Source organism: Eschrichtius robustus, chromosome 6, assembly GCF_028021215.1.
Source record: "Eschrichtius robustus isolate mEscRob2 chromosome 6, mEscRob2.pri, whole genome shotgun sequence".
Taxonomy (NCBI): domain Eukaryota; kingdom Metazoa; phylum Chordata; class Mammalia; order Artiodactyla; family Eschrichtiidae; genus Eschrichtius; species Eschrichtius robustus.
The window spans coordinates 106,165,772-106,192,420 of record NC_090829.1 but is presented as its reverse complement, the minus strand read 5'-3'; the positions used below and the strand labels follow the sequence as shown (position 1 = coordinate 106,192,420).

The 26,649-nt window shown below is 36.0% G+C and overlaps 1 protein-coding gene across 2 annotated transcripts in view; it reads left to right on the top strand.

The window, feature by feature from the left end:
* ZNF654 (zinc finger protein 654) overlaps positions 1 to 26,649 on the top strand; it is a 91,545-nt gene that overhangs the window by 6,225 nt on the left and 58,671 nt on the right. For both annotated transcript variants that reach the window (XM_068546901.1, XM_068546900.1), the window contains exon 2: positions 15,810 to 15,955. In XM_068546901.1, coding sequence (XP_068403002.1) covers positions 15,810 to 15,955 — 146 coding nt within the window. The remainder of the gene's footprint in view (positions 1 to 15,809; positions 15,956 to 26,649) is intronic.

Here is a 26,649-nt window from a genome sequence, read left to right as displayed (position 1 = left end):
AAGCTATGGTAAAATGTGTGTCTGGTGATGTATTTGAAAAAATAAAACATGATCAATAAAATATGGTCAATTAATATGCCATTTAAAATGTATATTAATATATAATGGAGGGACTTCCCTGGTGGCGCAGTGGTTAAGAATCCGCCTGCCAATGCAGGGGACATGGGTTCGAGCCCTGGTCCGGGAAGATCCCACATGCTGCGGGGCAACTAAGCCCGTGCGCCACAACTACTGAGGCTGCGCTTTAGAGCCCGTGTGCTACAACTACTGAGCCCGCGTGCCACAACTACTGAAGGCCGCACCCCTAGAGCCCATGCTCCACAACAAGAGAAGCCACCGCAATGAGAAGCCCGCGCACCACAACGAAGAATAGCCCCCACTCGCTGCAACTAGAGAAAGCCCGCGCACAGCAACGAAGACCCAACACAGCTAAAAATAAATAAATAAATAAATAAATTTATATTAAAAAAGTGTAATGGAAAGGCTGTTAGGCCATTTAAGATCTAATGTAATTTATTTAACTAAATATTAATTTTAGTTACACTGTAAATACAGCAGTACCTAGTCTGTTTTGGAGAGCATTTTTAAGGTTTGTAATTTCGAATGAATCTAATACAAGGTAATCTTCAGCTGTCATGTAATATATATCACATTTATTTTTTAGCTCCTTTTTCCTCTGACAGGTCAGTTCATCACTTCAGCAGTACACTCTATTCAGTTTGGGTCTGCTCTCTAGGATGAGACCCAGTCAACATCACCTGGTTAGAGCTATGGTGGAACACTTGGTGGCAACTAAATATGAGAGGAGGTCAATCTGTATAAAGTGCTACATAAGATCCTAAAGTTCAGTACATTGACACTCTTGTACCAACCTCTTAATACCCTCAATTCTCCAAAGCAGCTATGAATGTGAAAATAGCTGAAAGGCTTTCCATTTAAACAGTAGGAAAAAGAGTCATTGATGTTAGGGTTGACACTTGTTGTTTATAGTGTTGGCCCTCCATATTCACAGGTTCTGCAGCCCCGAGTTCAACCAACTGGACATGAAAAAATATTGGGGGGAAAAGTTCCAGAAAGTTCCAAAAAAACAAAACTTGAATTTGCTGCGCACCGGCAACTATTTACGTAGCATTTACATAGCATTAGGTATTTAAGTAGTCTAGAGATGATTTAAAGTATATGGGAGGATATGTGCAGGTTCAAATATTACATCATTTTATATGAGAGACTTGAGCACCTGTAGATTTTGATATCTGTCGGTGGGGGTAGGGGTTGGGGGGTGGTCCTGGAGCCAGTCTCCCAGATCCTGACGAATGACTGTATAAGGCACTGGGCATATAATGATAAACAGGCATTGTCTCTGTTTTTGTATGATAAGTTCTATGAAGAAAAGGTTTCATACTATAAAATGCAGGCTAATAAAAGGCATTCTTGGGCAAGTTGAACTTGGCTGAGATTCTTTGGTTTAGTTTGAACATGTTGAATTTAAGGTGCGTATCTTCACCGAAAAAGAGATCTTAAAGATGGCTAGATTTACATAATCCAGAGCTCAGAAGTGAGATCTGGTCAATCATAGTTGTGTGGATGGTATTTGAAGCCGTGTGTGTGAATGAGCTCACATAAGGAGATAATATAGAGTGAGTAAAGAAGAGGACTTAGAAGTGAAGCTTCAGAAACTCCATAGTTAAATGGCCTGGTAGAAGAGGTTGAGTCTTCAAATGAAGTCTGAGAAGGATTAAAGAGCTTGGAGAAAACCAGGGAACCATGGTGTCACAGAAGACAAGAAAAGAGAATATTTCAGGATGGAGTGAATAGTAACTGGCATCAAAAGCTAATGAGATACAACCATTGAATTAACGTGCAGGTCTTTGGTGACTTTAAGCAGAGCTGTTTTGATGTAACGATGGGAGCAGGAGTCAGACTGGAGTAGTTATTCAGAGTTGAGTGATACACTGTAATTGATCAGTTAATTAACTTAGAGAAAGAAGGGGATATCCTCATTTTCTGGCTACATTTGTGGTAAAATAGAGAAGTGAAAGGAGAAGAAGTTAGAAAAGTAATTGTATCAGTAGATATTAATAGATAAGTGTACAACATTGTTCTGTGTACCTTGAAAATATGTATACACATATGATACCCCAATAAAACATGTACACAATTTATTAATATATAGTTCTATAACTAAAGTTTACTAAAATTAACCCATATCTGTTTTGGTTCCCCTAAAGTTGAAATGTTCTAAATATTGGCTAATCATTGTTGCCAGTGATTTGATATGTGTGTGTTATATTTTTAGTATCTGGAAGATTTATTTTATTGGAGTGCTCTATATATGTATATAACTTATATTTTGAGTGTTTTCCATGTGTCAGGTACTGTGATCAGTCTTTCACCTGTTCTGTCTCATTTAATCCACTACCCAACAGGGTATGTGCCATTATTCTCATTTTACAGATCAGGAAACTTAAGACCAAGAGAGGTTAAATGGTTTGATTAAGTCAGGTTAGAATCCTGGCCCGTCTGTCAAGAGCCCGTGTACTTAACCATTCCAATATACACATATATTGTATCTAGGAATATGCATTTGGTGTCTGTTATAGCATCTGTGCATATGTATTGATATGTACTACAGCATACTTAAGCAATTACTGACCGAGTAAAAGTAGTGATTTAAAAAGACTCAAGGCAGCAGAAACTAAAGATGTTCATGAATGTAAAAGAGAGGAAAAAAATTGAACTTAAGCTATCAGAGGTTCCCTGTAAGATGTGATTCTCAACCTTTTAATTTTTTCCCCCAACTTACCTGAGTGGGATATGCTTCACTCTGAAGCAGTGGTTCACTATAATGGTTATTTTTTAAATGCAAGAGTTATGATGATTACAGACGTGTTAACTTTATGTTATTACCTTGTGTTTTGAAGGCTGGAGGGTATGGAATATATTTTAGATGTTTTTCTTAATGATTAAAATTTTAAAGTTTGTTTCTCCATATTATTTAAGATTCAACCTTGAATATCTTGAAATCTTACTAACCCAGAGCACAGTGGATGTGCATTTTTAGACTTTATTATCTATCCTTTACCATGTTTTGAAAGCTTTTGCCAAAGATCTTTCAGATTATAGAACTTGTTAGTAAAGTTTAAGATTTATATTCCATGCTCATGAGGGTGTGGTGAAATGGATATCTCATTTTCAAATGGTGGGAGCAGAAATCACCAAAACCTTTCTGAACCATGATTCATCAAAATATATTAGAAACTTTAAAAATAATTTGTACTTTTTGACTTATAGCATTAATTTCTGAGGAAATATAAATTTGGATTAAAGCGATTTATCATAGCATTAATTGTAATTAATGAAAGGAATGAGTTGAAAATGGAAAAGCAACCAGAACACCTAAAACAGTTGAACATTTTTCAACCCTCATAAACTAAAATATTATTCAACCTTAAAAAATGATGTCCTCAATGACTATATAATGATCTAGGAAAATAAAGTACAATGACAAAAAAATTAGGTGGAAAAATTTGTTTGTAGCAGGATTATACAGTTTGAATATAGGCTGGTCCATTCTCACCGTATTTTAGAGGGGGAAAGTGCTGTAAAGAAAAATCAAATGAGCTATTTCACTAGAAACAGGATTTCTTGATGATAATCCGTAGGGGCCATTCGTGTACTTCAGGAAGTCTGTGAACGCTGAAATTATTTGCAAAAAAAGTTGTATTTACATTTCCTTGGTGAGCGGGTCTAAGTTTTTTTGTTTTTTTGTTTTTATCACATTCTCTTAAGAATTTCAAAACTTGCTAAACAAGCACAGACCACAATCATCCAAACATACCAACAGGTTATGAACCTTTGCTGTAAGCCATTGTGACACAAGCAGCACTGCCTACTTTTGCAAATAAAACTTTATTGGGGTTTGCCCTTTCACTTCTGTGTTTTCTATGGCTGCTTTCATGATGTAGCAGGGTTAAGTAGTTGAGATGGAGAATGTATGGCCCATAAGCTGCTTTCTGGCCCTTTCAAAAAAAGTATGTCAGCTCATGTCCTACTTTCTTATTTATTCTTTTCGACAACCCTGTGAGATAGATAATATTTTTATCTTCATTTTAGATGAGACACAGAGAGGTTAAACAGCTAACCCCAAGTCACACAGCTAGAAAAGAGAAATTACCAAGATGTTAACAGTGGTTATATGTGGGCAGAATAGGCAGAAAATGATGGATGATTTTTTTTTAAGTATCCAGATTCACTATAGTGAGTGTACATAACATAATCAAGCGGGGAGAAAGTTGTGAAAAAAAATTAGATAAAACTGAGTTATGAGAACCTTAAAACTCATTCATCCTTTTTTATTATATTGATTTGCTACATTTCATCCTGTGTTTGTAAAGAGCAGATACGCTATTTCTGCTTCTCTTTTTGGGACTTAACTCTTATGCAGTCCTTTCTTAACGAGATTTTTTTGAAAAAAATAAATTATTCTGTTATTTATTCTGTTGATAGTTTCTTAAAAACTATTAACTGAAGCCATTTTGTCCTTTAACTCTTTTTTTTATTATTATTGTTGTTAAAATTTTATTATTTTGAATTACTAGTTAGCCTTTTTTTAATTGAAGTATAGTTGGTTTACAGTGTTGTGCCAATCTCTGCTTACAGCAAAGTGACTCAGTTTTACCATATATACATTCTTTTTTTAATATTCTTTTTAAAATATTGTTTTCCATTATGGTTTATCCCAGGAGATTGGATATAGTTCTCTGTGCTATACAGTAGGACCTTGTTGTTTGTCCATTCTAAATGTAATAGTTTGCATCTACCAACCCCAAATTCCCAGTCCATCCCTCTCCCTTCCCCCTTCCCCTTGGCAGCCACAAGTCTGATCTCTATGTCTGTGAGTCTGTTTCTGTTTTGTAGATAGTTTCATTTGTGCCATATTTTAGATTCCACATATATTTCCCTTTAACTCTTTTTTAAAAAATTAATTAATTAACTTATTTTTGGCTGCATTGGGTCTTCATTGCTGTGCGCGGGCTTTCTCTAGTTGCGGCGAGTGGGGGCTACTCTTCGTTGTGGTGCACGGGCTTCTCACTGCGGTGGCTTCTCTTGTAGCGGAGCATGGGCTCTAGGCGTGCGGGCTTCAGTAGTTGTGGCATGTGGGCTCAGTAGTTGTGGCTCGCGGGCTCTAGAGCACAGGCTCAGTAGTTGTGGTGCACTGGCTTAGTTGCTCCACGGCATGTGAGATCTTCCCGGACCAGGGCTTGAACCCGTGTCCCCTACATTGGCTGGTGGATTCTTAACCACTGCGCCACCAGGGAAGTCGCCCTTTAACTATTGAGATTCTTTTTTTTTTTTTTTTTAAAGTTAAGGAATTATTTATATGCTGCCTACTATATTGGAATTCTTTTTAAATTATTTTATTTATTTATTTATTTATTTATTTATTTATTTATTTATTTATTTATTTATTTATTTATTTATTTATTTATGGCTGTGTTGGGTCTTCGTTTCTGTGCGAGGGCTTTCTCCAGTTGCGGTGAGCGGGGGCCACTCTTCATCGCAGTGCGCGGGCCTCTCACTGTCGCGGCCTCTCTTGTAGCAGAGCACAAGCTCCAGACGCACAGGCTCAGTAGTTGTGGCTCACGGGCCCAGTTGCTCCGTGGCATGTGGGATCTTCCCAGACCAGGGCTCGAACCCACGTCCCCTGCACTGGCAGGCAGACTCTCAACCACTGCGCCACCAGGGAAACCCTACTGAGATTCTTTATCCTCTCTTTTATATTTTGAATTTAACTTCAACAACTATTAAGTGCTCATAACTTAATAGGTGGTCATAAAATGCTGCATATGTGCCTGTCTGACAATATATACATAACTTACTTTTTCTTAATATCAATCAATTGAATTATCCTTAATTATCTTAGGCATAGATCTAGATACATAAAAGTGTTGTAGAAGATATTCCTGAAAGAAAACATTGGCTGTGTACTATGTGGAAAGCTTCATCCTAATGATTACAGGGGATTTAGGGAGGAAAAGGTCACAACCCCTTCCCTCAAGGAACTGAATCATCTAGTAAGGGAGAAAAGGCATATCTGACTACTGTAAATGCTGTTACGACCTTGATCCAAGCTACAGTTGTCTTTCCCCTGGACAATTTTATCTCCCTGCTTTTAGTTTTTCTCAGTTTTTTCTCCACACAGCCAAAGTGATCCTTTTAAAGATATGAGTGAGGTCTCTTCTAAACCTTCCATGCTTTTCTATTTCAGGGTCAAAGCCAGAATTCTTACCATGGACTGCAGGGCTTCGTGATCCAGCCCCTGTCTAGCTCTTTGACTTGTCCCCTATTACTTTTTGTCTCCACTACTTACCTTCAGCTACCCTAGTGTTTTTGCCCCCTCTTTCGACTTGAATAACTATTCTCCTGCCACTTGGCCTTTGTTTTGTCTGCCAGAAACACTTCATTTGGATCAAATGAATTGTTTCCCATTATCAAGTTCACAAAGAGAAATTAAAATCTAGAGTCCCAAAGAGGTTAAGATACAAAATTCTTGCCTTCCTGGAATATTGCTTAATCAGAGACAGAGTGTGCCTGTCTGGTTAGGGCTGGGGAGTTTTCAGGAGCTGTAGCTTGGTCGTGTTCCTCTGACTGGGAGTGGCTTCTTTTACACCTCAAAAGGAAAATTATTTAACCTCCAATCTTACTTTTTAAAGAATCCGGAAGGTCCGTGGGCAAACACTTAATACTTTACCCAGCCAACACCCATTAAATTTAGAAACGCTAGTAATTCCTTGAACTTAGTACATAGTACAGTTGACTCACATCACTTTCGCCAGTAGGATTTAGTGATATCACTAAAGATGGATATTAGAGGAAAGATGGGTGCACAAAAAACAGGGTACCAAGTCAGCTTTGGTTTCAACTTTACCAGGGTGCCAGTCAGTTATGGCAACTGCCAGTGTCTATAACTTGTAAAGTTTTACTGGGAAAATTCATCAAGTGGTTGTGCCACTGTGTGCTTATGATATTTTTCTGAGGGGTGGAAGTACTTTACCTGAACGTTTCTACTTCCTCGAAAGCTGTGTCTGAATTTCTGTCTTGCAGAGTTTATAAATTTCCATGGATTACAGCCGCAGGCACCAGGTCATACTTGATGTCTCTTCCTTTAGACTTCCTTTATATTAAAAGCTTTTACTTTCCATTTTATCTGTGTTGTCCTGGTACTCCTGTGCTGCAGTGAGTATAGATTCTGTTTAGTGGCACAATTTCTATACTGCCTCTTGCAAAGAGTGTATCACTTACTTGTAGTGTGTAAAGCTCAAAGTATAATCTCTACAAGGCCCCACAAGGCTCCAGCCTTGCAATTTCCATAGCTCTAGTGTTCTGCCCTTGTCTCTGGACTTCTGTGTCCCCAACCTGTGCCAAGTCATTTTTAGCCCTGTGCTACCTTGGCTTTTGCCACTTTCCCTGAAATTCTTAGGCCTATTGAGCTAAAATCATAAAAGCACTCCTCTGGTGTCCCATATTTGTATTATTTGGATAATAACCATAAATGGGTACCTGAAATGAAGCTGCTTTTAATGTTTCTGATGTCTGCACTCATAGGAGTCCAGTAAAGACAGTATCTCTTCAGCCACTTGCTTCTCTAGACCCTTTCTTTATTCTGCTTTTAACTGTTATAGGCCTTACATAATTTGTTCTACCTCATTGGCAGTGTAAACATTCCTTTTTGTCACGTTCCTTTCAGCAATAATAGGATATGCCATTTCAGATAAACATAGTTGGTTTCTGTTTTTGTTTATATTTTAGCCTGTTCTTAAGTTGGCCCCTCTTGTCTTCCTTTCCCTTTCTCTTTGCTTTTGGGCTTAGGTTTTATTATTCTTCAATTATGTCTTGTAAGATCTGCCATAATGTCAGAGATGAAAGTCAAGGAATTCTGAGTTTATCAAAAAAGCATTCATTATCAAACAGATTTTCCCCACTCTCTTCTCTCAGGTTTAAGGAAGTCTTACCAGCTCAACATAAAACCTAGGTCTGACCTATTACTTTGTTTTTCTTCAGATTTGCTTTTCCTTGTCCACTCCCTGAGGCCTAACTTTGAGTTCCTGGGGCACTTTTCTTTGTGACACCATGCCATACCATACATTGCCCTTGGTAATAACTAGTAATTTGAAATGCACCTGAAATTCTTCAGGTATTTAAAGGTAATCTCTCAGCTTTTTTTAACCTTTCAAATCTGTACATATTTTATGTTACTGTATAGCAGTCGCAGTCTTCATGGTGTGGTTTTTTCACTTTTATTATGTACTTTCTGTCTATTTCTTTAAAATACCATCTTAACCATACTTGAATTTCCAGTTCAGTTCACTGAGATTTCCATCCTACAGTTACCTGCTATCCCTCTGTTAGATACCTTTGGAATCAGTCACCCTTCCCTTCTGATGAGTAGCAACTAAAATACTTTTTTCCCCCATTCCATCTTTAGGAACACATAGTTCTGGTATATATATTTCCTTTGTCTTTTTTCATATCTGACTAGTCTAGCTTCTGAGATTGAACTTTTAAGGAAGTCCCTCTCTTCTTCCATCTTAACATGGCCTCCTTTTATTTATTTATTTTAACTCTTCCACTGTTATTTTAATTGAAAGTTTATCATCTTTTTAAAACAAATTTAGTTCTTCTTGAGACTAAGCAAACCTGGTACCTAAAGTTAGTTTTTGAGGCATAGGCCTTTTAAGTTTCCCTTTTGGCTTTGACTTTGTAATAATTCCATTGAACTTTCCTTCTTCCTCATCCTAGGAAAGTGATTTATGCCCTAAACAATAAAGAACCTTGACCCTTCTTTATCTCTGCACTTAATAAAATCCACTGGACATCTTCACTGAACTCAGATAAAATCCTGACATCTATAGCTTTGATTAAATTTGTGTACATATCAATCTCAGAAGTTACTAGAGATTATATTATGACAGTGACTCTAGAAGCCTTTGGACAAGTCACATGAATATAAGAGCTGTTCTCTGAGAACAAAATTAAGAGGGACAGAATTAAGTCAGCTGATCTAAGACTAATATTAACAATTTAAAGTCTAGACACTCACACACTAGTGTGCTAAGACCCATATGGAACTTAACCAGCTTTTCAGTTTAATCCTCTGGCTTGTAGTCTTTGTTGAGAAACCAGACAGAATGAACAAAAAGGATTTCCACCTACTAATATCTAAAAAACCTATATGGCTAATGGACATTTAAAAAATTCAATAATTATTGCCTCAGCCACACCTGCAATACCATCTGTGGCCAGGCCATGCTAATTTTTTTTTTTTAATTGAAGTATAGTTGATTTACAATATTGTGTTAATTTCAGATGTGCAGCATAATGATTCATTATTTTTGCAGATTATATTCCATTATAGGTCATTACAAGATAATGGGTATAATTCCTTGTGCTTTATGGTATATTCTGTTGCTTATCTCTTTTATATATAGAAGCTTGTGTCTGTTAATCACGCACCCCTAATTTGTCCCTCTCCCCTTCCCTTTCCCCTTTGGTAACTACCAGTTTGTTTTCTGTATCTGTGAGTCTGTTCCTGTTTTGCATATACATTCATTTGTATTATTTTCTAGATTCTACATATATCATATAGTATTTGTCTTTCACATATTTCACCAAGCATAATATTCTCTAGGTCCATCCATGTTGCCGCAAATGGCGGTATTTTTAAATTTTTTTGTGACTAATATTGCATTGTATATATATGCCACATCTTAATTCAGTTATCTGTTGATGGGTACTTGGGTTGCTTCCATGTCTTGGCTATTGTAAATAGTGCTGCTGTGAACATCAGGGCACATGTATCTTCGAATTAATGTTTTTGTGGGCTTTTTTCCATATATATACCCAGAAGTGGAATTGCTAGATCATATGGTATTTCTATTTTTAGTTTTTTAAGGAACCTCTGTACTGTTTTCCACAGTGGCTACACCTATTTACATTCCTACCAACAGTGTAGAAGGGTTCCCCTTTCTCCATATCCTCTCCAGCATTTGTTATCTGTAGACTTTTTGACGATAGCCATTCTGACAGGTGTGAGGTGATACCTAATTGTGGTTTTGATTTGCATTTCTCTTATAATTAGCGATATTGAGCATCTTTTCGTGTGCCTGTTAGCCATCTGTATGTCTTCTTTGGGAAAATGTCTTTTCAGGTCTTCTCATTTTTTGATTGGATTTTTTTTTTTAATTGAGTTGTGTGAGCTGTTTGCATATTTTGGATATTAATGCCTTGTTGGTCGCATCGTTTGCGTATATTTTCTCCCATTCCATAGGTTTTTTTCCTTTTGTCGATGGTTTCCTTTGCTGTGCAAAAGTTTTTAAGTTTAGGTCCTATTGGTTTATTTTTGCTTTTATTTCTTTTGCCTTAGTGGCCATGCTAAATTGAAGTCAGATGCAGATTTTTGCTTAGCCCATGCTAGTTAAGACATTGTCATGTGCACACACATCTGTGGATATCACCAGCTGCAGGCAAACGAAGATATTTGTTCACCCAACATGTTCATTTGATATTCATATACATTTCCATATATTTTGGGGTTCCCTTGTCTGTGTGCCAATTTTAATGTTTATACAGGGAGCATTTAGTATATTACTCTCCCTAGTGAGTTTGGAATCAAAGGAAAAATTGACAGGTACCAAAATTGATCTAAAGCCTTTAAAATGAGCCTTCTACTTACCTTTGGACCTACTTAAGAGAAAAGTTGGGTCTTTAAGTTGATACTCAGCCAGCCACAGGGAGGACTCTGGCCTGCCTCATACCATATGGATGCAACATACTCAAGAAGAGAGATGAGAGTCTTCTGGGAGTGATACTTTTCACTGGTTTTCCACCAATGCTCTTTTTCTGTTCCAGGGTGTTATTTCTGATCTCACATTGTATTTAATTATTATTTCTCCTTAGTCTGTTTCATTCTGTAACAGTTCTTCAGTTTTTCCTTTCATGACCTTAACATGTTTGAAGAGTACTGATCAATTTTTTTGGTAGAATATCCTACAATTTGGGTTTGTTTGATGATTTCTCATGATTGGAATGAGTTTATGCATTTTTGGCAAAAGTACCACAAAAATGCTTTTGTGTTTCTTGGAGCTTCATATCAAGAGATTTATGGTAATAATATGCTTTATTACTTATTGGTGATATTACCTTGATGACTTTGTTAAGTTTGTGTCTGTGGGGTTTCTCCACTCTAAGGTTGCTATCTGTTTGTAGCTGATAACGGTCTTGCGGGAGATGCTTTGAAACTGCAAATCCTGCATCTCCTCAAACTTTTCACCCACTAATATTAGCATTGTTGCATGGATCTTGTCTGCAACATTCATTGCTGTGTACAGTATTTGCCTAATGGTGATTCTCTATTTCTCTCTTTTGTTCTATGTTTATTAATTAGTCTTCTTCTGTGAGGAAGAGCTGTCTCTTACACTTATTGATTAATTTGATTATTTGTAGGGACTCATGGATATTTATCTGGTTCCATGGATTAAAGTCCAATACTATCATCATTTATTTTGTTGCTCAAATTGTTCTAGCTTTAACTGCTCGGAGCACCTTCAGGTTGGCTCCCGTGTTCTTATATTCCATCACTGTTTCAGCATTTCATTACTTAGTCCTATCTTGGTATTTTCCCTGTTCCATCCCTGCCGGAGGAGGGCTTGAGCAGCCCAAGTTCCTTGTGCCTGAGGAGCCCCAATTTCCTCATATTGGAGAATAGTGTTTAGAAACCAAGATTTGGGCCCTAAGTGTGTATGTTGCTACTGAGGTGTCATTGCTCTGTGGCCCTCTCAATGGACAGAGCTAGGAAAATATATATATATATATATATATATATAGTAGGTATATTACAAATGAATAACCTAATCATACTGAAAGGGGGTGGGGAAAAGGCTAACTTAATGTTTCTTACAATGTTTATTTTAGGTATTTAGAAGATTAACAAGATTTATTCAGTGCATAGATTGGCATGTATTATAGGCATTTTTTGAAGCTCTTAGAATGGAAGGTAGTTGTGATGTGGCTAATCACATACGATCATGGCCATGGTTTGTAAATCACATTTTAAAAGTGGGTGGATTCACTGTAAACAAGTAATGAAATTAACATTAGTGAACAGCTCCACTGACACCTGTGAAGTGTTTGATATAATGAAAGTTGATGCCAATGGGAGGTTTCAGGTAGGAAAATGACAGGGATGTGAATGGCCAGCTAACAGAAGTAAAGTCATGTGTGATAACTGTGTTAATGATCTAGTCTATTATTACCTGGGTTTAGAAATCAAGAGGATTGTTTGCTCAGTGACAAACTAGTGTTTGGTAGTCTTCATTGTTACATTAGAAAAAAGGAGAATTCAGTTAAGAAACAGATAATCATATTTTAGTCAATCACTTTGTGTGATACTTTAGGGGTTCCTAGACTGCTACGTTTGTATTATTTTTATACATTTGTGTATTAGGCAGCTCTGGCTGCCATAACAAAATATCACAGACTTGGCAGCTTAGACAATAGAAATTTATTTTCTCAGTTCTTGATGCTAGAAGTCTGAGATCAGGGTGCCAGCATGGTCGAGTTCTGGCAAAGACGCTCTTCCTGGCTTACAGACTGCTGCCTTCTCTCTATGGCCTCACCATGGCCTTTCCTCAGTGTATGCATGTAGAGGGACAGAAAGATCTCTCCTCTCTTCCTCTTGTTATAAGGCCACCAACACTATCTGATTAGGACCCCTTCCTTATGACATCATTTAACCTAAATTACTTCCTAAGAGTCCTATGTCCAGATACTGTCACACTGGGGTTAAGACTTCAATACATGAACTTTAGGAGGACACATTTCAGTCTGTAGTAATTTGGATGATGTTCTTAAGAATGTAATTATACAGCAGTTCTTTACATAGTAACAGTAAAAACTGTTACTTATTAGAATACCAAAGAAAGTGACAAATGTAAGATGTGTTGCTCACTGCACAATGACCTGGTAGAGCACATTCAGATTATGATGTCATGGTATCAGCTCTCATTACCTGAGTGCTTATGATAACAGTTATAATGCAGGAGAAAACTTTCAAAGTAAAAAGACAATGTAATGTATAGTTTTACATATTTTAAGGAAAATATTTAAAAAGTAGTGTTATAGTGAATGTTATAGTGAATTATTAGTGTCTGGCATGACATTAAACAGTGTAAGAAGATACAGTCAGCCGTCTGTATCTGTGGGTTCCACATCTGTGGATTCAACCAACCGTGGATCAAAAATACTTGGAAAGAAAATTCCAGAAAGTTCCAAAACACAAAACTTGAATTTGCTATGTGCTAGCAACTATATACATAGTATTTACATTGTATTAGGTATTATAAGTAATCTAGAGATGATTTAAAGTATACGAGAGCATGTGTGTAGGTTATATGCAAATCCATTATTTTATATAAAGGACTTGAGCATCTGCAGATTTTGGTATGGGGTGGGGGATCCTGGAACCAATCCTCCACAGATACTGAGGGCCAACTGTATGTAAATTTCAGCCAGTTTTGTTTATGTCCCTTCAAGGGTATTGTGGGAAACCTACTGGAGGTGTTGTGCACTAGTACTTTTATTGTGTTAGGTTTGGGCTCAGCTGGATCAGGCAGGGTATTACTAGCCGAATCTTGGTGAATGAGGGAAGCTACAGTGAGAATAGAACCTGAGAAAGTAGAAAGCTTCTCTTCTGAGGAGGTAAACCCAGCCCATAAATAGGAAGTGAATAAGGTTGTAAGTAGAAATGTATTAGGGCAAACTATTTGGGATTAAAGGTAGAAAAAATGTGAGTCTGTTAGGTACCTGTTCTTTATGTGGCACCAGAATGGTGTTGTGGGGGCCAAAAAGAGGCAATAAAGGTGGTCAAACACTTTAGTGAAGAGAAAATTTAAAGCCAGGAAACCACCATTTATCTAACCTTCTTCTCCTCTTCTTTTTTTTTTTTTGCCTGTGGTGGTTTGGAAAAATTTGTCCTACTTGGAGTCATCATAGTTACTAGTAGTTTTTACTTCCCAGCTAGTAAGGACTACTAGATACAGAAGGGGGATACAAGTTCACAGAGCTAATACTCTCTTGCTTTCTTCTTTATCCATACATGTTCCTAGAAACATTGGAGACATGCTAGACACCTGGTAATGCAATTTGGAATTGTCAAACAACTGTGAAGGGTCTGGGATTTTATCTAAGGTAGATTGCCACAGTTTCACAAATGCTGGCCCAAGACATGAAACTCCTGGGTCAGAGATAGCAGACTCTGTTACTCATGGCACAGCAAGCAGCATGTGCTTCAAGTTCATGATGGTTCCCTTTGCCCCTCAAGTGTCACAAAGGTGATGTGAGTGGCCCAGGAGGATCCTGAACTCATAGTAAGTTTATATCACAGCTTACGAACCCCAAGCTTAGGGAGTCCTAATCTTTTATAATGGTCTGCAAGCATATCTGCCTGACCTTTGCTCCAGAGAGACACATTGCTTTGGACAGGGGCATCATGGATATCATCTCTATTTTTCAAGGCTGTTTCCTATAAACATCTTTGAAAGGATGAAGGCAGTCAGGGCCTCTTTTAAAAAACTGTGGAAATACAAGAGACTCATAGAAAATTATCTCCAACAGGAAGTGATTAGTATGAAAAGTCCTTGAGCTCTGAATGTTCTTGGCTTTTCTACTCTGCTCTAGTTTTACCAGCTTTTAAATCAGGAGTTGGCAAACTTTTTCTGTAAAGGGTCAGATCTTAAATATTCTAGACTTTGTGAGCCATATGATTTCTGTCACAACTACTCAACCTGTTGTAGCAGGAAAGCAGCCATAAATAATATGTAAATGGATGAACCTGGTTATGTTTCAATAAGACTTTATGGACATTGAAATTTGAACTTCATGTGATTTTCATACATCACAAAATGTTTTTTTCAACCACTTGAAAATGTAACATCCATTTCTTAGCTTGTAGGTCATGCAAAAATGTGTAGCAGGCTGAATTTGGCCTATATGCCATAGTTTGCCAACCTGTTTTATAAGATGAATTTCTAGAATATAATAGTTTTAATACAGCAGTCTTGCATATGAGAGATCATAATTAACATTTTACAGCAATTGATAGTTCTAAAATGTTTTCTCATAAATTATTCCCAATTTAGCTTCAGAGTAAATCTGCAAGATAAGCATTATTATCTCCATTTTATGGTGAGGAAACTAATGCATAGAGAAGGAAGATGACATACCCAATTCATAAAACTAGTTAAGTGACAGAGCCAAGACTGATTTTATTCTGTATTCTTTTCTCCTCAGTATGGTACAGTTTAAACTTTCCTAATCAGTATCACACCACTATAATACTCATTTGTTGCCAGAATGTTTAGAGTTCAGTCTTGTAAATAATAATGATAATAATAATGCATGCTCATTTCTAATTTTCTTTATTACTATAGTCTACTGTCTAGCTATTTCAATGTTTGATAATCGGCATTTTGACAAAAACTAGATATAGGATGTGAAGGCATTTGTTACAACATTTGGTAAAGATTTGGCAGTTGAACCGTGTGGTCATTTATATACTATATTTCTTTTCCACATTTTCAAATAATAGTTCATTTTATTTTCAGATGTATACCATGAAACTAAACAATAAAGAACTTTTTCCCCCTCCTAAATCATGTGTTCATGCTGAACTAATGTTTTAATTTATCTGGTAAGTTTTATCCAAATTTAACATTTTCTCTAATAATGTACTTTTTGGATTGCTTCCCTATCAGGTGGTTGAAGATTATGCTGGAAGATGGCAGGTCCCTTTGCCACAGCTTCAGGTTCTTCAGACTGCACTTTGCTGTTTTACATCAGCCAGTGCATCATTCCCAGATGAATGTGAGCACGTACAATATGTTTTGAGTAGCCTTGCTTTGTAAGTACTCTTTACTTCTTATGAAAGTATTTTCTTGATATATTTGAGAACTGGTTTTTGCTTATTTTCTCTGCAGAAGGAACCTTTCCTAAAGTCTTCCCTCAAAAAGATTTCTATTTCTTCATTTAAGTGTTTAGGTTTAATTTTGAACATTTAACCACAATTTTGCTTTTAGCTTTAGAGTTAAGTGGAATTGTTATATAGATTCTTAGGTTTACTACTGGCACTTTCCTTTCCTTTTTGATTCCCTTGGCAAACTTTAATGGTAAATCCCAGCAACAATTGAGGCCATCATAGTTAGCAGAGGGATCTTAAATCGAGCCAGAAAGAGGTTAGGAAACTTTGGTTTTTAAAAATACTTGTAAAGGACTTTGCGCTAAAGATCACAAACTGAGCACTTGTATTTATCCTTTTTGCCCTCCTAGATCCTACTAAAATAGTAAAGAAGTAAAAGAGGGAAATACAGTGAAAAGAAAATAGAGAAGAGTCATCAGTGAATGAAAAGATCTCAACAACTTTCTTTGGGAAAGAAAACAGATAGAGGAGTGTCTTTGAAACATGTCAGAGCAAGTCACAACTTAATTTTTTTTTTTTTTTTTTGTTCCTCACATTACACTCACATCACATTAGTGGGTTGTGAGTTCATTTATCAACATTACAAAATACAATAGAAAGTATCAGAGTGTGTCTCATGGGATAAGTATTATTTTGTGAAACTCTTGTTTTATATATTTATTTTTATGTAGGTGTATATACTTTATTATTTGTAAAACATTTTTTGAAACTCTGGGTAGCATATAAAACAAAATTATCCTCTGCCTTATAAGATAGGAGGAAGACCATCTGTCCTGCCTCCTTCCCCTTGGAATCCTAGGGAGGTATAGAATTTGAACATTCAAGGTATGAAATAGAGAGTAGGGAATGAGACACTTCCGGAGAATACAGATAAAGGAGTTAATTGCAGTTTTTTCATTCAGGCCATTCACCAGACCCTAGGGCCTGGGTAGGGTGGGGAAACAGCATTGATACTTTCTTTTTTTCACTAATGAAATTAAATGACTTTGGAGCAGTGACCTTTGTATTCTGGCAATTAAGGGTTCTTCTTGAGACAGCTACCTAATCACTTAATTACCCTAAAGAAAAACTTACCAGTCACTAAACTCTAGACATGCTCACAGGGCTCCCAATTAAACTGCTTGTGGCTTTATTCTTAGATATTAATGGCTATTCAAGAATCATCATACATTTGGGGAATGCCTTCAACATGAAAAAAATACAATGAAAACAAACTAAAAAAAAAAAAAAATTCTGGAAGAAATACTGTTAAGGTTGAAAACAAAAAATTTAAAGGAGAAATATAAAATCTATAATTAGCATTTTCAGAGAGTTGAGAAGATTTGTAGGACATTAAAACATCAACATATCATGCTGTGTGACAGGAATAAAGAGATACCAAAAATAAGTTTGTGGGAATTAAAAAAATGTGATGGTTAAAATTTAAAATTCTGTAGGAAAGTTGCAAGGTAAAGTTGAAGAAATAATCCAGAATGTAAAACAAAACCAAAGTGAAGGAATGCTCAGAAAAAAACTGATACAGTGACTTCATGTAGGAGGTTCATTATTTAACTAGCTGAAGTTCCAGAAAAAGAATTTAGAGAATATATGTTGGAGGAAATTTTCAAATAAATATATAATAAAAGAATTTCCCAGAAATAAAAGTCATAAACTTCCAGACCGAAAGAGCCCAAGAAGTGCTCAGCACAATGAATATAAAAAATACTCAGCTAAATACATCATTTTGCAATTTGAAAATACCAAGAATGAAAAAACAGATTTGAACACCTTCTAGAGAGAAAAAACTAGGTCACCTACAAAGGAACAAACATCAGATTGATATTGGTTTTCATACAACCAACAGTGGGTGGTAGAATATAATGAATCAATGTCTCTGAAGTTTTGAAGAGAAATTATTTTCAGTGTAGAATTTTATACTCATTCAAACTGTCAGTGAAGTGTGAGAGTAGAAACAATATTTCCAGGCATGTAAGGACCTAGGAGATTGATTTGTCCACATACTCTTTCTTGGGAAGTTATTAAAGAATGTACTCCAGAAAAATGGGGTATAATATAAAAAGACCAGATGGCAATGGATCTAGAAAACAGTAGCTTTTACTTAAGATAGACGGAAGAGAAGTTCCAGGGTCACTGCTAAATAGTAGGTCTTACAGATATGTCACCTCCAAGAGGGGAATATCCAGTAAAAATGGAGACTTGAAACTAACCTTGAGCATTTGGAACCATTTAAGGTAGTGATAAAAGTAGACAAGGCAAAGGAAATAAAGCAATTAGAAAAAATAATCTGAACAGGAAAGGACACAAGAGTCATAGCAAACTACTTAGATATGCACTGAATGTTATTTATATATAGTTTTCTTCATGTAAATGATGCTTATTGACTTCAAACTTTTAAAGCACAAAAATAATTATCGTTACAGAACCGAGGACAATTATTAACCTTTCAATATAAGACTATTTGATGGAAATTGCAAGTTGAAAGTGAAGGACAAGGGCACTAATATCCTTCCTTAAAATTCTTATTTTACAAAATGGAGTGTCAGTACATGAAACCATAAATAAAGGTGTAAGTAAAGTTACAAAGATAAATAATAGAGGAAGTAATAATGAATAACTGTTGGGAGGATGTACTTGTTTGAGGAGTTTAATTATCTTCTATCTCAGCAGGAAGTTAAGAGATAATATTGAAAATTGGTAAATCAAGAAATACTAGCAAAGCTTATTATCACCAGCTATTAAAAATACTGAAAGTTGTTAACTCTGGGTCATTGGCAGTGAGAGAGAGTGTTGAAGCCTTTCTATACACTTAGCATTTTTAAATATTGAAGGTGTGTAAATTTAATATATGTGAACTTTTATGTTTTTTTGATTCACATACATGCATAAAAATTTTAAAGAGTGCATGTACACTGTGCTTCTTTAAAAGTTTATATATATTTAAAGTTGTAGAAGCTATGTGAAGTGATGGATATGTTAACCAGCTTAATTGTGGTGATCATTTCACTATGTATCAATTTGTATATCTTAAATATATACAGTTTCTATTTGTCAATTATACCCTAGTAAAGCTGAAAAAAAATTATGGGAGGGGAAAAGAGTTTAGAATATAACGTTATTTAGACTTGTAAGAGGACAGCAGTTTTAAAAATATATGTATTATTTTTAAAAAATAGATTTTTTTTTGCGATGCCTAAATGAATATGGGAAGTATTAGGACTTCTTGATTATAATTGACAAATCCTACCCAGCCTAGTTTAAACAAAAAGAGAAGGGCTTGGAGGGATTTATTAGGTGACTCAATCATGGAAAAGCAAGGAGTAGAACTAGTTTCAGGATTTCCCAAATCTAGAGAATAAAATATCTAGAATTGTTCTCTTCCTTTCCATCATTCCTTTTTTGGCTTCATTCTCTCAGGGCTGTTAACAATTCTGGGATTAAGTTTACTTTATTAACCAAGGGAGAAGAAACCCTCTGCTCCCACTTCTATTCCCCAAAATATTTTGGGAACTCAGGCCTGGCTGAGGTTATGTGCCTATTGCTTGAACTAATCAGTCTGTTGAGAAGAGTATGGTAAGATTTTTGGCTATCTGATAGCAAGCCCACCTCATGGCTAGGGGAAAGGAGGATACTACATTGGCAGCCCTGCGAGGACCATAGAAATGTTGGAGGGATAAGCAGTTTCCTCAAGAAGTGAATGTGGTAACGTGAAGGAGAGCTGGCTAAGTAGACAAAAATAATGGATGTCACTACAAAGAATATTTTTATATGATATTTTGAAAGCTACCGAAGCAGTTTCAATTATTCTCTGCTGATTTCTGAGGAAAATAAATAAGTATTAAAAGAAATACATTATTTGTAAGCAAGAAGTATTGTTCTTGATTCAGTGCCTATTTGGATATTTCCCCCTTTTCATCTGTATAATCTTATTAACTTTTGTGTTGTAATGTGAAAATGTTTTTAAGGCTTTCAAAAGTACTTTTTTAAAAAAGAATTAAGTCATTTGTTGACTTACGTTTCACTGCTTGCTCGCTTTTTTTTTTTTTTTTAACTACTGCTCATGAAAAGAATAATGTATTAAGCAAAGGTAAATCTTATCTAAGATGGACAGCGCTGGGCAAAAGAAAGTAAATTATCTTAGTGGTTTGTTAAATAGTAATGTTTCTTATAAAGAAAACTTTCTGCATTATTTGAATTTACTTTAGTGGAAAAGATAATGGTACTTTTTTTTTTTTTTTAATATTTGATTAGCACTTAGCACAAGGCCTGGCACAGAATAAGCATTTAATACTTAGTTATTATTAATGATACTCCATTTTTTTTTAATATTAATTAATTTATTTATTTAGGCTGTGTTGGGTCTTCGTTTCTGTGCGAGGGCTTTCTCCAGTTGCGGCAAGTGGGGGCCACTCTTCATCACGGTGCGCAGGCCTCTCACCATCGCGGCCTCTCCTGTTGCGGAGCACAGGCTCCAGACGCGCAGGCTCAGTAATTGTGGCTCACGGGCCCAGCCGCTCCGTGGCATGTGGGATCCTCCCAGACCAGGGCTCGAACCCGTGTCCCCTGCATTGGCAGGCAGATTCTCAACCACTGCGCCACCAGGGAAACCCGATAATGGTACTTTTAATACCAGAAGAAAAATGGGGAAATGGCCGTATGGTGGTGCCATTAAAAGAGTTAGTGAGTCTGGAACAGTGTTCTAATTTATTGAAATATTTAAGCCAGAAAATTCTTCTAACAATTATTCCATAATTATTCATTCATTCATTCTGTAAATCTCTGTGCTTGGTTCTAGAGATAAAATAGAAAATAAGATTGGTGAGTCCTTGTTTTAAAGACCTTACAGAGCTAAAAGATACTACACAGGCAGCTCCACTAGTATGTATTGTTAAGTATGAAAGAATTACAGGGTACAGTGAGAGAGTTTAACTGGGGACCTTTCCCTGTCAGGGAAAATTTGCTCGGTGAACTGAAACTTGAGCTGAGCTCTGAAGGAATGATGGGAGTAAATTAGATGAAGGAGCAAAAGAGACTCCCAGGAATGGCAAACAGAATGTTCAAGGTGCCTGGACAGGATGTCAGGTTATTAATGGATTTCATTATAACTCATATCTATTTGTAGAATTCTTGTTTATGATATATATATAGTGTATTTTAAAAGTTTTATTCACTTAAAAAATATATAGGTGAGCTAAAGAAGTAATGTTTATAACATTCTGTCTCATGCTAATATATATATGTATAATATATGTGTATAAAATATATGTTATATGTTAAGCATAAAACTACTATATTCTCTGGTAGTTTTGTCTGGTCTGTATATCTACCTTCATAAAAACCTATACCCACCTTGTAAATCAATACGTATGTGAAGATCTGCCTTCTGTAGACTGGGAGAGTCTAAAAACTACACTTTTTCCAAGATGTTCTTTACAGAGAAGGAAACTGGATTCTGTTTTTATTCATACCTGAGTGTTTTTTAAAATTTTATGGAAATGAATAGTTATGTAGAGAATTGTCTTAAATTGACTAATTATAATTTTACCTGGGTTGACTCTCCTTGTAAGCTGTATTTTCTAAAGAAATGAAGATTTTGCTGTGTATGTATGTATGTGTTGGTACTAAAAAGGACCTCAAATTAATTCCTTTTTTATAGATAAGAAAACGGAGGCCTGAGAAGTTAGGGGGCTTTTGCAAATCTGAGTTACTTAAGTTCTGACTGTTTATTTTTCCTGTTGTTTTCTTGTTTTAGATTGGTTAAATACTGATTTCTAAGTTTTCCAGGTAGAGCAAAGCCAAACACCCTGAAACTAAGCGGACCTTCAGGCAGAGAACATAGACTTTATAAGTTTTACATAAAAGCAAGCTTTAATGCTGCCTTTCTAGCCTCTTTTAGCCAGGTGGAAAGTAAACGTTCATAGATTTCAGCATTCCAGGCAGGGTTCAGTAATGGAAGTAGTAATTTGCCTGGCAGCCGTTAGGTCCACAAGGACCCACACAGTCCACTGAAGGAGGGAACAATTCAGCTAGTAGCATTTAGTGTATGCAGTGGCAAACACTAAAAGTATATATGTCAAGTTGCATAGGGAGAGAAGACCAAAGGGCCTTCTTTTTCATGGAACAAAGTGGGTATACTCAGCCTCTTGTTTAGAGTGACTAGACAATCATGGGCCACACGTATTACATGAGAGATCAGTGACCCTTTCTGATTATGTTGCTGAATTGTGCCATATTTCATCGAATTTGTGCCTAACTTCAGTCTTTACTATATTAAACCATGTTTTATTCGATTACATTTATAACTTAAGTCCAGGCTTCAACTAATTTAGGAGACAGCCTAGAAATCAGAGGAAGAAAGGCTAATTCTAAAGTGCCATTTTTTTTCAGTGGTGCCAGGCCCCACAAAAGGTGTTAGTCTTGTAGGCCCCAATCAGTACGTATATCCTTTCTGAACAACATGTAACAACTCTTATTACTTCCTGACTCTTCAATTATTTTTTTTTGAATTTTATTTTATTTATTTTTTTATACAGCAGGTTATTATTAGTCATCCATTTTATACACATCAGTGTATATATGTCAATCCCAATCTCCCAATTCATCACAGCACCACCACCACCATCCCCGCCGCTTTACCAGCTTGGTGTCCATACGTTTGTTCTCTACATCTGTGTCTCAGTTTCTGCCCTGCAAACCGGTTCACCTGTACCATTTTTCTAGGTTCCACATATATGTGTTAATATACGATATTTGTTTTTCTCTTTCTAACTTACTTGACTCTGTATGACAGTCTCTAGATTGATCCGCGTCTCTACAAATGACCCAATTTCATTCCTTTTTATGGCTGGGTAATATTCCATTGTATATATATACCACATCTTCTTTATCTATTCATCTGTCGGTGGGCATTTAGGTTGCTTCCATGACTTGGCTATTGTAAATAGTGCTGCAGTGAACATTGGGGTGCATGTATCTTTTTGAATTATGGTTTTCTCTGGGTATATGCCCAGTAGTGGGATTGCTGGGTCATAAGGTAATTCAATTTTTATTTTTTTAAGGAACCTCCATATTGTTCTCCATAGTGGCTGTATCAATTTACATTCCCACCAACAGTGCAAGAGTGTTCCCTTTTGTCCACACCCTCTCCATCATTTGTTTGTAGATTTTCTGATGATGCCCATTCTAACTGGTGTGAGGTGATACCTCATTGTAGTTTTGATTTGCATTTCTCTAATAATTAGTGATGTTGAGCAGCTTTTCATGTGCTTCTTGGACATCTGTATGTCTTCTTTGGAGAACTGTCTATTTAGGTCTTCTGCCCATTTTTTGATTGAGTTGTTTGTTTTTTTAATATTCAGCTGCATGAACTGTTTATATATTTTGGAGATTAATCCTTTGTCCATTGATCCGTTTGCAAATATTTTCTCCCATTCTGAGGGATGTCTTTTCGTCTTGCTTGTAGTTTCCTTTGCTTTACAAAAGCTTTTAAGTTTCAGTAGGTCCCATTTGTTTATTTTCGTTTTTATTTCCATTACTCTAGGAGGTGGATCAAAAAAGATCTTGCTGTGATTTATGTCAAAGAGTGTTCTTCCTATGTTTTCCTCTAAGAGTTTTATAGCGCCCAGTCTTACATTTAGGTCTCTAATCCATTTTGAGTTTATTTTTGTGTATGGTGTTAGGGAGTGTTCTAATTTCATTCTTTTACATGGAGCTGTCCAGTTTTCCCAGCACCACTTATTGAAGAGACTGTCTTTTCTCCACTGTATATCCTTGCCTCCTTTGCCATAGATTAGTTGACCATAGGTGTGTGGGTTTATCTCTGGGCTTTCTATCCTGTTGCATTGCTCTATATCTCTGTTTTTGTGCCAGTACCATATTGTCTTGATTACTGTAGCTTTGTAGTATAGTCTGAAGTCAGGGAGTCTGATTCCTCCAGCTCCTTTTTTTTCCCTCAAGACTGCTTTGGCTACTCGGGGTCTTTTGTGTCTCCACACAAATTTTAAGATTTTTTGTTCTAGTCTGTAAAAAAATGCCATTAGCAATTTGATAGAGATTGCATTGAATCTGTAGATTGCTTTGGGTAGTATCGTCATTTTCACAATATTGATTCTTCCAATCCAAGAACATGGTATATCTCTCCATCTGTTTGTATCATCTTTAATTTCTTTCATCAGTGTCTTATATATAGTTTTCTGCATACAGGTCTTTTGTCTCCCTAGGTAGGTTTATTCCTAGGTATTTTATTCTTTTTGTTGCAGTGGTAAATGGGAGTGTTTCCTTAATTTCACTTTCAGATTTTTCATCATTAGTGTATAGGAATGCAGGAGATTTCTGTGCATTAATTTTGTATCCTGCAACTTTTCCAAATTCATTGACCAGCTCTAGTAGTTTTCTGGTGGCATCTTTAGGATTCTCTATGTATGGTGTCATGTCATCTGCAAACAGTGACAGTTTTACTTCTTCTTTTCCAATTTGTATTCCTTTTTCTTCTCTGATTGCCATGGTTATTTGATTGCCTGGCTATTTGCCAGGACTTCCAAAACCATGTTGAATAATAGTGGTGAGAGTGGACATCCTTGTCTTGTGCCTGATCTTAGAGGAAATGCTTTCAGATTTTCACCATTGAGAATGATGTTTGCTGTGGGTTTGTTGTATATGGCCTTTATTATATTGAGGTAGGTTCCCTCTATGCCCACTTTCTGGAGAGTTTTTATCATAAATGGGTGTTGAATTTTGTCAAAAGCTTTTTCTGCATCTATTGAGATGATCATATGGTTTTTCTTCTTCAGTTTGTTAATATGGTGTATCACATTGATTGATTTGCGTATATTGAAGAATCCTTGCATCCCTGGGATAAATCCCACTTGATCGTGGTGTATGAACCTTTTAATGTGTTGTTGGATTCTGTTTGCTAGTATTTTTGCATCTATATTCATCAGTGCTATTGGTCTGTAATTTTCTTTATTTGTAGTATCTTTGTCTGGTTTTGGTATCAGGGTGATGGTGGCCTCATAGAATGAGTTTGGGAGTGTTCCTTCCTCTGCAGTTTTTTGGAAGAGTTTGAGAAGGGTGTTAGTTCTTCTCTAAATGTGTGGTAGAGTTCACCTGTGAAGCCATCTGGTCCTGGACTTTTGTTTGTTGGAAGATTTTAAATCACAGTTTCAATTTCACTGCTTGTGATTGGTCTGTTCATATTTTCTGTTTCTTCCTATTTCAGTCTTGGAAGGTTATACCTTTCTAAGAATTTGTCCATTTCTTCCAAGTTGTCCATTTTATTGGCATAGAGTTGCTTGTAGTAGTCTCTTAGGATGCTTTGTATTTCTGCGGTGTCTGTTGTAACTTCTCCTTTTTCATTTCTAGTTTTATTGATTTGAGTCCTCTCCCTCTTTTTCTTGATGAGTCTGGCAAATGGTTTATCAATTTTGTTTATCTTCTCAAAGAACCAGCTTTTAGTTTTATTGATCTTTGCTATTGTTTTCTTTGTTTCTATTTCATTTATTTCTGCTCTGATCTTTAATATTTCTTTCCTTCTACTAACTTTTGGTTTTGTTTGTTCTTCTTTCTCTAGTTCCTTTAGGTGTAAGGTTTTAGACTCTTCAATTATTTTGACCAACACTTATTCAAAACCGTCTCCAATTTTGTGTCCATCATCTTTACTAATCATTTGTGGAAGGCGAACCTTGTTTATTTTATAGAGAAATCAAGGCTGTCTAGCCTATTTCTTTGTTTTCTCTCTCTAAGGAAGAGATGTCTTCCTTTTTGAGGCCATTGGCGGTCTTAATTAAATTCCCTTACTAACTTCTCTCAACATTGTTTTGTTTTTCTTTACTGTTTCATTAGGATATTTTGTTTTCAGGATTTGTTGCATTTAAAGTCAAATTAGACAAACCTATGTGCATTTATTTATATTGGCCGTGTTTAGATGCTCAACATTTCATTTGGTGCCAGTTGTGGACTGGCGTCTTTTTTCCTTGTAATTTTGGTTTTTATTACTCATTTTGTTAATTTTGGAGTGAAGTAGTTGAGACTATTTTAATGACAAAGAGATACAGGGATTGTTAAGTGGTATATTTGTATTGGCAGAAGTGAAAAGTGATCGGATGATGACATACTCTCTTCTCACCCATACTATGTATCAAAATCTAGAAGGATGTATGTGTGTAGTTTTAAAAATGGTATTTATTTTTTTCTGATCTAACTAAAGGAAGGAAAGCTTGATAATTGCCTTGATCAGTGTGGATACAGTAAAACTAGAGTGAAAAAGCAGTAGACTAAGAGGTGTTACTATTTCTGCTGCTATCAGGAAGATCGGTGTTATTCTTTAGAAGAACATGTATATAGTCATTATGAAGGAAGTAAATACATGTTTGAATTTTTCTAATATTTGAATGTCTTAATTTTATGCTCAGTCAGATCCCTGAAAAACTACAGATCTGAACATTTTAACTTTTCCTTCCTTCCCCTGCTAGCTTTGGTTCATAGAACTAGACTACAGCATTATACTGTCAGCTTTCACTGTGGACTGAAGTAAGAAGAAAAAGAAAACAAAAACAAAACATATACGAAATAACATCTGTAGTTGTTGAAAATTTGACAAAATTTTGCTCATTGCTCCTTATGCA